Raw genomic sequence first — 14,219 nt, 5'->3', positions numbered from 1 at the left:
ATTTAATTTATAATACAACGAACCCTTCGGGCCTCATCAACCAACGCTCATCACCACACTCTGGGTAGTTCCTAATTTCAATGAAAATATACACCTTTCTTTTAAACATTCCATTTGATCTGCCAGGTTCAAATTAGATAACGGAAGGGCTAAGATAGAGTGTACCGTACACTGACTGTGGTCAGAATTTTCTGAGACAACATGTGATTCCAGGCAGAGCATTACTGGCAGCACTGCTACACTGATACTAATGCCTTATTGAACCAAAGACCTCTCACAGATGCTCCCTGTTGCTAAAGCCTCACACCAAAACACTTGTTATTCATGAGTGGGCCTCGATGGAGAGTACAGAAAGTACACGAGGGTACAGCCCAGATCTAGCACAGAACTAGTGGGGCCTTTATGGTACTCACCCCATACACCAGCTCTCCCACCATGCCGTTCCAGACCTTGTTGTCAGTGTCCTTGGCACCATATTTCCCATCCTTCACGATCTCCAATTTGTAGGTGAAGCCCACATGCTTAGCGATTTCGGCAGCTAGCTCAACGCAGTAGCCCTCGTACCTCTCGTTGCCCTCCAGCTGCTCATGGTTCTTCTTCAGCATCACATACGGAGCCTCCTGATGGGAATGGAGAAGCAAGTGGCATTGACAATGGGCCCAAGAGAGCTGTTTTAGGTGAAAGGGTGGTAGGCTCTGGGAACCCAGTGATGACCTGTCTCAGGTATAGATCAAATAAATCCCTTTCAACTTACTTGTGTCTCCATCCATTCCTGATAAGGAACTTCCTGACTAACCATTGGAGGAGAACAGGAACCAAGCTTAAGACATTGGTAAGCTAGTTTCACTGATTCATCCATTAAAAGCCGAAGTCTTTCGCAACTGCCTTAGTAGTGGCAGGTTTTGCTGCTGAGCATTGTGATGGCACAAATGGTCACAAACTAATTAGAACAGAAGTCTTGAGTTGCCAGAACATTCCAGACACAGTGATATATGTGGCAAGACGATTGTTATAGGTCGAAATTAGTCCCATAGCACCTTGAATTTTGTCTAACCACAGACATGCCAATAGCACTATGGTATCCCAAATGTTGTGAAAATGCTCATTATGGCCCAAACGTGGAAATCACGGTCCCAAGATGTATCCACTAGTGGAAGATTACTACAATAACTTTGGAATGACTTTGTAGTGCTACTGTTTGATAATGTTTTAGGGGCAGTGGCAATATTACAGGTTGGAGACATTGAACGCAACCCCTTAAAATAAACTGCACATGCTCACCCAAGTTAAACACAAGACTTAACCCTAACGCCAACTCCCACTTAAATTCTAACCTTGATCGTAACCCTGACTCCAGTACTAACCCTCATTGCAACTTTTAACCTAACCTAACCTAACCCATCTCTTGTCCTAAAACCGATCCAAACCCTATCGGTAACCGTATCCCTAGCCCTCAGTGAAGCCCAGTCCTAACCCAAACTCTAACACTAATACTCAACCTAGCCCTGAAATTAAACTTTAACCTATCCTACATGTTACCCTAAACTAGAGGTGAGTGCAACTCGCATAATTTTCTGTGGTGTAATCACACAAAATGACAGCAAAAATACGTGAGATTGTGCAGAATTACACTAGAAGCATAACTCTGCATTTATAGTTCTATTTTCCTAGTGAACAATGCACCCTTGTGTCCAAAATGGACCACCAGAGGATGCATTTTGCACAGAGAAAAATAGCGCTAAATGCAACACAACATGAACGCCAGCAGCAACTAGCTGCTCACACTCTGTTTTTGTGCTCTTGCAGAAGACATTTCCCCCCAAATTACTCTAAATCAAACCAAATGATTGAGTGTAATTTTTGGTAATTTCACATCGCAAGAGAAATGTAAAATTACTAACATTACTCTGTGTAAAAAGAATACCCACCCAGCCCTACACTAAACCTAACTATGGCTCAGTGCATTTGCAAAACAGGGATGTGCAATTTGCACACTGACTGTCTGGCGAATGAGAACGAAATTTGTGATCCATTAATAGGTTCCATAACAAATTTACATTCGGAGAGAGATGGAAAACTGAACTGTCTAATGGGTATTAAATAGACACGTCACAGATTGTGACTCCTTGTGATTGGCTGTAAAGGCTGGGATGGACAAAGACAAGGGGCAACCGGCCTCCACCCTGCATTAGCATTTTCAAACAGGAAACATTTTTAAAAGCAGCTCATGAGATCGGTACTGCTTTAAAAAAACAAACAAAAAAAAAAAACACTGCCTTCTACCACCAAGGCTGTCATCATGATTCCCAAAGGGGAAGCTGTCCTTTGAAGGCCACGTCCCATTTGTAATAGATACCACCCCTTTGAGGTGTTTGATCAGCTGTGGTCACAACCCATTAATACATTTCTCTCTTAATTGAATTAAAGCGATGGGCGCCCCTTTGATACCCCTCCTATTTTCGATTTGGACAGGGTAGCAAATGCCCTTTGACAAGTCAGAAAGACTCTTCCAAATCAAGGAGTGTTGTAAATAGGTAAAAGATATTTGTCATTTTGCGATTCATATTGCAATTTGGAGGCTTTGCAACTGTAAAATACCTTTGGAAATCAGGCCCCATAATCCTAAAATTTAATTTTATCCGAACTTGTTCAAAAACCTTATCTCAACTTAAGGGCCATTTTCCTTTTTTACCAGACAATTTAAAAATTGTCCATTTGTAATTTTTCTTTCTACTGATCTAAACGTAAAACAGGGTATTAGTAACATGCATCACAGTTTCAACATAACAGAGGGTTTCCTGTTTCAGGTGTCTGGATAATGACATTATTCCCGTGAAAGTCTCATAATGTAACTCACTATGATGGTGGTCACGATGTATGTCCGGTTCTGGAGCCCCATGGAGTCGTTGCCAGCCTGTGAATCCGTTGTGGAGGGCACAAGTTTATCGTCCTCGTTCCAGTAGGCAATCTGTTTGCAAGAGACAGAAGAAATGAGTGAAGCCCCAAGAACTATACCTGATCGAGCCTTTCGTGATGGGGTCTTTATATATTGGGAGGAGTTTAACGTTTTCAAACTCAGAAGAGCTATCGCGAAGAGACGTTCATATTACACAGCATCTATGAAATTAACAATATCCCCAATCCACTTCCACACAGAGTAGAGGATGTTCACACTGTGTACCAGGAAACTCAGACAGTGCTGAAAAATATTGTGGCGCCTGGTTATCAGGTGTGTTGCCTTGAGAGTGTGCTTCAAGGATGGAAGGTAGCCCCCCCTCCTCACCCTTTTGCTTTTGCAAATCTGTTACCACTCTCACTTGGGAGTGTGTACCTTTTCAATGTTTTGTGACTAGATTAACTATTTATAAAGGACATAACAAATCACTATTTAATGAAGGTCAGCCTAAACAGCCTTTTTCAAAAAGTGAATCATTAGGCATTTCTAAACCATTTTGCAGACACAAACCCTGTGATTTTGTGAACTGCAGGCTTTGCAACTCCAAAATGCCTTTGTACATCTGACCTCAAATGACCTAGCGTGAGGTAGAATTTATGGGTTGATGTTCTAGTCAAGGATTTTAACAAAAATGCCTGTCAGTGTTAGGGGAAAGGGACAGCTATTATGATTAGTACCCCCACTGTTCTGTTTTTACTGATTTTTACAGATAACTACAAACAGAAAACTATTTCTTTTGCTGTCTGTATTTATTTTTATACAGATAAATATAGAAAATAGGACTTTGTAGAATGCTTTTCTCTACTGTCAATCATGAGTGTCAGGTCAGCAGGTGTTCTGAGTTAGAGGTAAGGGAGTTCAAAAAAGACAATAGACTTCCTAATTAAGCTTAATTAAGTGCAAATATATAGTTATTTATGCTATTCTACAAGGCAAGTGTTTTCAGATAATGACATTGCACTGTATAATGCTAAAACCTTTTGGACATTTAAATGCGAGTATACCTTTATCAGTTAAATACATTTGGAAAAATACCCATTGCAGCTTTATATATACAGTGAACCCCAAAAAAAAATGGATAAATGCAGAAACAATTAGCAAAGAATAAATATAGATAAATACAAATGGAAATGTAAAAACAATACTATAGAACTGGGAGCCCTTTTTATGAGCCACCTGATTGCAAGGCTAGATACGTGCAGCAGGTTCCTTAAAGGAGTTTCTGCATTTTCACTCAAACTGAGCAGAGTTCAAGTTCATGGAAGCCAACATGTATGGCTACTGGTCCTAGTTCTGTGGTCCAGAACAGAGCAGGCCTGTGGCCTTCTACACTGATACACAGACTCATCACGAGAATCGTGAAAATCCTGATTTGGCCAGTAACAGGAGTTACTAAAACAAACCTGGATTACAAATTGTGTGGAAACCACACACTTTTAATTTGTACACCACCCACATTTAAACAGGAAACACCCGGCAAAAAGTGCATATTGAAAAAGTCCCAGGATGAGAAAAACATGTGGTAATTGAAGCAGAAACAGACTTGTACCCATGGTGGTTCCTCATTCTTCAGGGGATTTCTCATAATTCTGCAGTAATCATGCACTTTAGAATTGATATACCCTGTAATATCATTAAATCAAGGTGTGAGATTTCCACTGTTTCCCCAAGACAAATAATGGGGCCTTAGTCTTTGAGCTGATGCACTTGGAGTGCTGGGAGCTAAGTACAGAGTCTTTGCTTCTAGTTGCTTTTTCCTGAGAAGCAACTTGATTCATTGCCATACTTAAGAATTATTCCCATGACTATTTATTCAAGTTGTAGATGATTTCCTTGTCACCTAAGGAGCTGTAGAAACCTATATCCACTCCCCCCTCCTTGAAGACTTTTAAAACATGCCTTGTCTCAGGCTACTGGGATGGGGAAATCAAAGGGTTTTGTATTGTACAGTTTGGCACTTTCCATTCAGGGGACACAGCACCTCGATTAGGGGGTGAATGCACTTTGCGAGGCCCCTTCAGTTTCATCCAAACTGAGACAGTCATGAGTGTCTCCTCAAACTATCACCCCATCAAGCTGGAGGCTAAGCCTGTGCAGAACAGGCGGAGTTTCACTCTGTGGAATTAAGCTGAGTTACATAAAAACCCCACGAGATTCCATGGAGTTTCGCAAGCGGGCAGAATGTGGGCACGTTGCGCTGATTGTGCGGATTTTTAATGCCAGGAACTTATTCAACACTGTAAAATCATCATGAACAGCACCACCCGGTGCTCTAGAGGGCACCGCTTCTTTCTGCCACTCAAGCAGAATTTGTACTCGAGCAGCAGCTTTCTCAACGCGAACGGTTGTAACCTGCCACGACTGCCTGCATTAGGAAATCTTGCCAGGAGGTGTTCTAGCACCTACAAATTGCACTATGGGACACAAATTCTAGCCCATGCTTGCCACCTTAACCTTGGCAAGCTACCTGCAAGAAAAACTCTGTCACACGGTAGTGGGTGGAGTTTTGCCAGAACTCCAGGCTCAAATAGGAGCGATAAATGGGCAGAACTTCACGAACTTCACCCGTGGACCAGAATTTTTTCACCCACCCCTACTGGAGGCCTCAGTAGCCTACTAGACACGGCCCTTAGAGAAGCTGGTTTATGAGAGGGCTGCTGTCCTTCCCGTAACATTTGCCCTTCACCTTTCACCACCTTAACGAAAATACGGAGAGCCTGACGTCTCCGTCCCGATGGTGGCAAGGTGCAGGTTCATTACAAAGCCAGCTGTTGGGTTCACGACTGGCAGCAGGGTGAACAATCACTACCAAAACTACCCACGAGGCAGTTTAAATGTCAGCCTCAACATTATTCTTAAGAACATTCATTGGAGAAAAGGTTATGGCCTAGCCAGGGTGATTTCTTGTAAGTGGAAATGGCTATGTCATTTCATAAAACAAGAAATGTATAAAAACCGGAAGTCTTTAACACCACCTGTCATGGCTATACAGCAGAGGAAAGCTGGAGACCAGACAGACCTGCTGGCAGGGCCTCTTGTGTCCGGCTGATAGCTGCAGTAGCTCTGTTGTTTAAACCTGTTGTGCTGGGGTGTTAACTGCGGTAGCTCTGGTGCTTGCGCCTCTTTTGCTCGGATGATAATTGTGGTAGCTCTGGTAGTTGCTTCTCTTGCTCTGTGATGTTAACTGCGGTAGCTCTGCTGTTCGATACTCTTTTACTGGGATAATAACCGCGGTAGCTCTGTTAGTTACATCTCTTGCTCTTGGATTACAACTGCCGTAGCTCTGCTGCAGAGCCTTTTGTGTGGGGTTGAGAACTGCGGTAGCTCTTCTGCTCGAGCATATTTTACTGGGATGATAACTGCGCTAGCTCTGCTGTTCGACCTTCTTTCACTGGGATGAGAACTGCTGTAGCTCTGCTAGTTGCATCTCTTGCTCTGGGATTTGAACTGTAGTAGCTCTGCTGCAGAGCCTTTTGTGTCGGATGAGAACTGCGGTAGCTCTGCTGCTCGAACATTTTTTGCTGGGGTGAGAACTGCGGTAGTCCTGTTTTTCAATCCTCTTTTGCTGGGATGAGAACTGCTGTAGCTCTGCTAGTTCCTTCTCTTGCGATGGGATGTTAACTGTAGTCACGCTGGGTTGATGTCCCCGGTAGCTGTGCTGCGGGGTTGCTTTGTCTACTGATTAAGGTGCTGGTACGTTTATTGCTATGGTTGCTTGTCTATTAAAGAAGGTCCCGGTAGCCCTGCTGCTACAGCTTTAACTGTCCTGTTAGAACCTCTTACCCTGGGAGAATAGCCTCATCATCTCTGGTGCTGCAGCCTCCTGTCTAAGGATGAAAGTCCTGGTAGCTCTGCTGTTAAAGTGTATTGTGGCAGTGATGGAAGCCCCGGTTGTGTTTATGCGTGTGGTTTTCATCGGTGATGAATGACTTGATAGCTTTGCTGTAAGAGCCTCTTGTTCAGGTGTGAACACCCTGTGATTCTGCTGGTACAACCTCGGGCTCAGGCAGATGTGCTCAGCGACCCTACTTTCTATTGGTGGGGTTCCTAGCATTTCTCCTGTGGGAGTGCTTCCTTCAGTGAGTATGATCACGGTAGCTCTGCTGTTATAATCTCTTGTCCAGGGATGGGGTTATGGTGGCTTTATTGTAATGATGTCTCGTACAGTGATGAAGGTCACGTTAGTTCTGGTGGTAGAGTCTTTGGTCCAAGGTTGGAGGCTCGGGAAGCTCTGCTGTTGAAATGCCTTGCACAGAGAAGAAGGTCACAGTAGCTCTGCTGTTTGAGTCTGTTGTCCAGAGATAAATGCCCGGGTAGCTCTACTATTGGAATGCTTTAGACAGTGACGTAGCACCCCCTGGTCTGCTGCGACATTCGTTTGTGTAGTCATGGAGGCCCTGGTAGCTCTGCTGACTTATAGCCTTGTACAGCGATGAAGGTCCCGGTAACTCTGCTGTTTGTATCTCATGTCCAGAGATAGAGGTCTCGGTAGGTCTGCTGATAGAATGTCTTGTATAGTGATGAAGGCCCCGGTAGCTCTGCTGTTGAGTCTCTTGTCTGGGGACAGAGGTCCAGGTAGGTCTGCTGATTGAATGTCTTGTACAGTGATGAATGTCTTATTAGGTCTGCTGTTTGAGTCTCTTGCCCAGAGAGAGAGGTCTCGTTAGCTCGGTTGATGCTATATCTTGCACAGTGATGAATGTCCTGATAACTCTGCTGTTTGAGTCTCTTGTCCAGAGACAGAGGTCCCGTTAGCTCAGCTAACTGAATGTCTTGTACGGTGATGAAGGTCCCGGTAGCTCTGCTGTTTGAGTCTCTTGTCCAGAGGTCCCGGTAGCTCTGCTAATGCAATGTCTTGTGCAGAGATTAAGGTCCCGGTAGCTCTGCCGTACGGCTCTTTCATCTGAGAAAAATGCCCCACCAGCTTTGCTGCAACAGCCTCCTCCAGGCAGCTCGTCTGGGCCAGCAGTATCAGTGCTCCCATCCTGACAGTATCTGAAAACCGTATTGTGCAGACAGCATCCCTTCAGCTGGGGTTAGCGTTTCGTTTCGCTTGTGAGCCGATGAGAGCACAGATAATATGGCCAGAGGGCTCTTGGTGCTGTCAGTAGGGCAGAGGGCGAGGGCGAGCTGACACCCGTCAAGATCCCAGTCAGCACAGACCGAAATAACCGCATGGATTCCTGGTTCCTTCGAAGCAGCAAGTAAATGAAAAATGAACCACGCAAAATGTGAGATTATGTGATTTGTATCAAGCATTTGAACCGCGTGCACGGATGGGCTTATTCTGTGTGCATGTGGTGCGTTTGTGGGTGATTCTACTAAAATTATTGTAAGCACACGACTCAGACTAGTTCTAATATTTGAAATAGCATTTTCTGCCACACTTGTAACAGCAATGCGGTGGCTTTGTGGTGCTGTGAGTAACAATGCTACAGAAGACCTACTCAGTGGTATGCATGTGAGTACCTTCTACAGCTGAAAGACTGAGGGGGTCATTCTGACCCTGGCGGTAAAATCCGCCAGGGCCAACGACCGCGGGAGCACCGCCAACAGGCTGGCGGTGCTCCCATGGGCATTCTGACCGCGGCGGTACAGCCGCGGTCAGAAACGGAAAACCGGCGGTGTACCACCGGTTTCCCGCTGCCATGGGGATTCCAACCCCCATACCGCCATCCTGTTCCTGGCGGTTTTGGCCGCCAGGAACAGAATGGCGGTATGGGGTGTCGTGGGGCCCCTGGGCCGGGGTCAGAATGACCCTCTGAGTGTCATATCAGGGGTTCAAACTCACAACCACCTAGTTACTCACAGGGATCTGAAGTAGGCGCAGTAGCACATTGAGCTGTGTCACTGGTTATGGGGGCATGTGTGGTGTACCCAGGGCCACTGGAGTTCTGTGATTCTGCGATTGCAGCATTTTACACATAATTATGAAATTGCCGCTTTGCCAAATAATCCATCTGCTGCATAACCTGCACATTTTATCAAAAAACAATGTTTCTAGCTCAAACGGATCAGAAGTTAATAAAAAGTGACATGTGTTGCCCCACAGTGGAAGCCCCTTTGCAAAACATGACTGGTCACCTTTCAGTTGCTCTTTGCAGTATTTGGGAGTTTGATTAGTACTAATGAGCTGAAACCTTTACACAGACAGTGGTAATGTGTAAGGATGACAAAATAATTAAGTAATATGATCACAAAATGTGTCGCATTAAGCTACAAAATTTGCTTTTTTATTGTAGCATAATTTACTCTACCCAGCAGCATCATTTACTCCCTTTCTAATGCATAGAGTCAGTGGCCCTGGATATACCTCTCTGTGTGTGTATTAATGCATGTGTTTAGTGGATGTGGTATGAATCCAATGACTTTGTCTATGTGTTCACGGGTTGATGTGTGCCAGTGTTATGCCATTCTATATAATGCAAGGTGTGATATGTCACTAGTTATGGAGTATGTATGATATATCTGTCTCAGTCCATTAATGCATGTGTTTGGTGAGTTAATGAACCTATGTGTATGGGTATGGATAGGTTTGATGGTGGAAGGCACAATGCATCCGGTGTGTTGGTGTGTGTTTATGCATGATTCATCTGTTTGCAAGTGTTATACCACTCTATGTATTATCTTTGTTATATATATGTATCAGTCAAATGTTTATGTGTGGGCTGCACTGCTGGTGTCTGTGTTTGTTTGCGTGTTGAATTTGTGGTATATTTAGTAAATTAATATATGTGAGGCCTATCCACAGTACCTTTCCTGGATTTCAATGTATGTGTTTTCATGAACAAGTGTACGGAACTTTTGTAGAAAGACAATGATGCACACCGTGGACGTGTTAATACATGTGTGCAGTGTCTACATGTTATATCTGTGTATATGTTTTTATCTGCATATCTCTACACAAGTTGTGTGTGAAGTGTGTGTGGGCATGCAATGTGCATTATTTAAGTTACTTCTAGTGTCTCTGTACATGTTTGTGTGTTTTGCATGGTCTTTAAATCTTGTGGGTCATTTGTTGGTTCCCCCGTAGTGGTCTGTGGTCTCAGTGGTAAGGGCTAAGACTATTTGCGCCATTTTAGGTTTGTCAAGTATGTGGTGTCAGAAAATAGTATGGGTACTACTGAGAACACGTGGGGGGCATTTAAACTAAAAAATAAATGTATAAAAATGCTAATTTCAGTGTGGGCTGCCATGACAATCACTTTGAGGGGGTTAAATGTGCTGAGTCTGCAGTCCTTATCGCAAGACCATGGACTTGGCACGCTTAGCAAAGCAGGCAGGACTTGCTTTATCGTCTGCAAACTTTCTGTTGAGTTTTCTATTTTACATTGTAAATGGGATTGCATGATTTTTATTGGGTAAGACTCCAGGTAAATTTCCATTAAGTGCCTGTCCCATAGCAACATGAGGCACATCCACCATTTTGTGAGAAACAGGATAGCTGTGCAGATCATATATAAAGGCGTTGTTTCTTTGCATCAAGAAGAATAGCTGAGACAGCTGCTAGTTTTACAAGTTTAGATAGACAACAAGGATGTCCCCTACCTAGGGAAGGGTGAAGAGGAGGAGAAACACACCAAACACTCTGACCAAGCACTTTTTTATATATCCACCTGAGGAGAAAATGCTGACTGTGAAGAGCGCCACATGCGAGTTATCTGCTCGAAAACTTATCAGGGGCAGAGAAAAAAGTAGTACTTTGGTACATCAACCACGTGACACAAAGTCACACAAATTAGTGTAAAGTCTTGAAAAAGTGCTCTTTTCGAATCACAAACAGTGCTTTGCACAAATTTGTATCACTGTGCGTCAAGGGGGTGGTATATGGACATGAAATGGACAGATCACCACAAACATAATTACTTTTTTTTTAACTCAAAGCCTTATCCATCAAGAAAGTTAGACAGGGGTTTGTGTAAAAAAATGACGCCTCCTTGAAGCAGGCACTAACTTGGAGAAATCTTTATATTTCTGCAAACGTTTCACACATTGTGTGTGCGCTGCACGATAAAGCACAAATCTAATTTGTGAATGTTTGAGAATGTATCTCGGCATAGGATTCTGTGCTGTGTACTGAAATGGTATGATTCCTGTAGGAATCCTGTGCTAGACATCATGCACGCACCTAGCCACCATAGTGCAAACGTTTGTGTGGTGCTAAGCAGCTTGTTTGAACACCAATGTAGGGGACCACAGCAGCAGTAATCTGGATCAGAATGTCTCTGTGTTGCTTTTTCCCCTTGGGAAATGCAATACAGCAACTTTGGTTGCTGTGCTGCATTGTGCTAAAATGTGATAAATCTGCCCCAAGGAATAGGGGAAACTCCAGAATGTTCCCCAAGAGGTCCTGCAGGAAGTAGAAGAAATCAATCCCAACCTAAGCATCTTTGCATTCTACTGCATCAAATGCATCGCCAACTTCTGGTGTAGGGACAAGAATCCCATGGTTGGGAATCAAATGGTGCAAATAACAAAAAAGAAAACGTACAGCCAAAAAGACAAAAACACTAAACCCATAAATGGTTCTTTTGAAAACTACAAAAAAGAGCTTTTCTCTATAGATGACTAGCTGACACAGAGCTGCCCCCAGTGCGGCGGCTACAGGTCCTAGCCATAGGCTGCAAGCTCTGGCTAAAGGCCAGAGTCTCAAATCAAGTCCCCCTGTACCATAGAATGCATACCGCACCCCACAGGTGAGTCCCACTTTTTTCCCTTAGTGTGACACCCAAAGTGAGAAGTATATTCGCAGGCATGGGTCCATTGCTCACTGTGCCATAGGACTGCAGGCACACTTTACTTACAAGGTCCAAATAAGCTGAAAACCGTCTAGGGTTGTTTGTGTTCTCATTATTTAGAGAGAACCAAGACTGGAGAGAACTATTTCCATTGGAGCAGGAGCAAAGCTCATTGGCATCTGGCTGATTCCTGTCTGACATGGCATAGTGGGAAAAAATTTCGATGAGCTGGATTGCAGCCCAGAGTAATTACCAGTTAATATGATTAATTCAAGAACACCACCTATCATCTTTTTTACCTCCGTGATTCGCCGAGCAAGGCTGATTCGCATGTGGCTGATTCCTGTCTGAGATGGCATAGTGGGCAAAAATTTCGATGAGCTGGATTGCAGCCCAGAGTAATTACCAGTTAATGTGATTAATTCAAGAACACCACCTATCATATTATTTACCTCAGTGATACGCCCTAAGTGCAACAGGTATGCATAGACATAGATTGTGTGGTCCCTGTACAATACAACGCAAAATGTACTGTGTTGATGAGGTCTAAGTTGGTCAAAACCCGCCTGGAGTCGCCTCTGTTCTCTTTCAGAATCGACATGGTGTGGCAGTTTGTGCTGGACTGTTCATATTGGAGAAGCATCAAGGTTGATTTGCATGGCCTTTTGCTGTTTGTGGCAGGGGTTGGACACACATACACAAACACACACATGCAGACACATAGGTACACATATATGTATATGTACATACAGTACACAAAAAGGTTATTTATTTAAGCACAGCACTAAGACTGGACAGCATATGTACAGATAGCCTAAAACATCAATATAGCAAACTTTATTACAATCAATCTTTTAAAAGAAAATAGAAAATGGGATCTTCACCCAGAGCCTACAAGTTCGATGAGCTTTGTATTTGCAGGGTGTTTTTTGATGGGTGAGGGGAAGTGAGGTTTGAGTGTAGGGGTACATTCTCCACCAGTTGCAGTGGTGGGAAGTGGTGTTTGTAGGAGAAGGGCTCCCTCCATGTTAAGATTCTCCTAGTGGAGAAAGAACATATTTTTAAAAAGAGTTGGATACGTGGAATTCTCCTGGGGATTTGAGGATACATTTGAAAGAGGTGGAGTTTGTATTAAGCTGTGGTTATCAATAAAAAGACTGGCTACTGGATCACAATATTGTATTGTATTGTATTGTAATAGTATTTATATGGCGCTTAAAACCCCTGACGAGGCGTCAAAGCGCTTTTAGGTGAGTAGCACGCTACTCTGGAACCCACCAAGAATTAGTGATGGATTAGTTTCTGGAAATATGAGTACACTTTTAGTATTATTATGAGTTAATTTGAGCCGCGGATATGATATGCACTCTTTAAGAGCACTTACATTGAGTGCAGGGAGTTACTTAGAGCTCCCACTAATAGTTTAAGGATTAGTTACAAAAAGTTATAAAACTCTCTTTCTAGTGGTTGGTAGGACTAAGCAGAATGAACTCCCTCAAATGGTGGGATTCTAGATTGCCACACATTATTATGTGCTCCCATAGTGGTGGTAGGACGTATTACATTGTTTAGTAATAGATTCCGCCCAGTGTTGGGAGGCCTGAATGAAGGTAAGGGGTGTTTAATGTACTCCAGAATAAATGTGATTGCGTGTCTTGTCATACGAATGACGGAGTGTATCCAGGGTCACACCTTACCTTCCGGATACCTTCATGCTTCAGTTCGATCACATGCAGGGTGTAATTTGTCCGACGCCCTTTCTCATTGAACTGGATGTTTCCCGTCAGCCCCTCGAAGCGTACCTGTTAAAAAGAAGCGCCTGTTGAATATGTCGGCCTATCTCAGGTGTGGAGACGTTGTCACCTTCGCATGAGCAGATCTCCCAGCATTCCAAAGAAAAGACCCCTTGCACTTCTCTACAGCGCTATGTGTGCCTGGATGGGAAGTGCAGATACTTCCCTGTGGGATCATTAGACTGCAGAAGGGCTGCACTTCATGGCTTATAGGGGGCCCTTAAAGGCACAGTGAAAGGACTTAGCTTGTGAAGTGCAGGCACACTTAAAGAGTCAGCAGGGTTCTAGGGCACCTTAAATGGACTGCACTAGCACTTCTTTGAAAGACTGCACAGACTTATGTATGGTAGTGGAAACACGTCCTTGTCTGTCATGCACTGGTAATGGGACAGTACTGGTACTCCTCTGCAGGAGTAAAACTGGACAATAGCTCTCGTAAAAAGCATGACCCAGGGCCTTCTAATGAGGCAGTACAAGTATTTGATCAAAACATATATCACACTTTGTGCTGCACTCAAATAGTTAATCAAGCTTATGATGTAAGTAATCCTTTTGAGGAGTGCTGCCCCTGTTGACTTCTTCCAGTTCAGGAATCACAACAATCAGCAAGTCCAGCCAAGGCCTTTGTCCACTGGGAGCTCGTAATGTTTGCTAATAGTGGGCGGGCATAGGTGGGCACACATGTGCACACTCATTTCCCCCTCCACTCCCAAATGCACACATATGCTCACA

General features: G+C 43.8%; 1 protein-coding gene across 5 annotated transcripts in view; it reads right to left on the bottom strand.

Annotated features, from left to right (window-relative positions):
- Nucleotides 1-14,219, bottom strand: part of GRIA1 (glutamate ionotropic receptor AMPA type subunit 1) — a 401,004-nt gene that overhangs the window by 128,156 nt on the left and 258,629 nt on the right. For all 5 annotated transcript variants that reach the window (XR_011194162.1, XM_069199598.1, XM_069199601.1 and 2 more), the window contains exons 8-10: nt 13,392-13,496; nt 2,858-2,968; nt 414-620 (exon numbers count right to left, since the gene is read on the bottom strand). Coding sequence is in view for 4 of the 5 variants with exons in the window: in XM_069199598.1 (XP_069055699.1) it covers nt 414-620; nt 2,858-2,968; nt 13,392-13,496 (423 nt within the window). In the remaining variant the exon portion in view is untranslated. The remainder of the gene's footprint in view (nt 1-413; nt 621-2,857; nt 2,969-13,391; nt 13,497-14,219) is intronic.

The sequence above is a fragment of the Pleurodeles waltl genome, chromosome 7 (genome assembly GCF_031143425.1).
Source record: "Pleurodeles waltl isolate 20211129_DDA chromosome 7, aPleWal1.hap1.20221129, whole genome shotgun sequence".
Classification (NCBI taxonomy): Eukaryota; Metazoa; Chordata; class Amphibia; order Caudata; family Salamandridae; genus Pleurodeles; species Pleurodeles waltl.
This window is presented reverse-complemented; position numbering and strand designations above follow the sequence as displayed.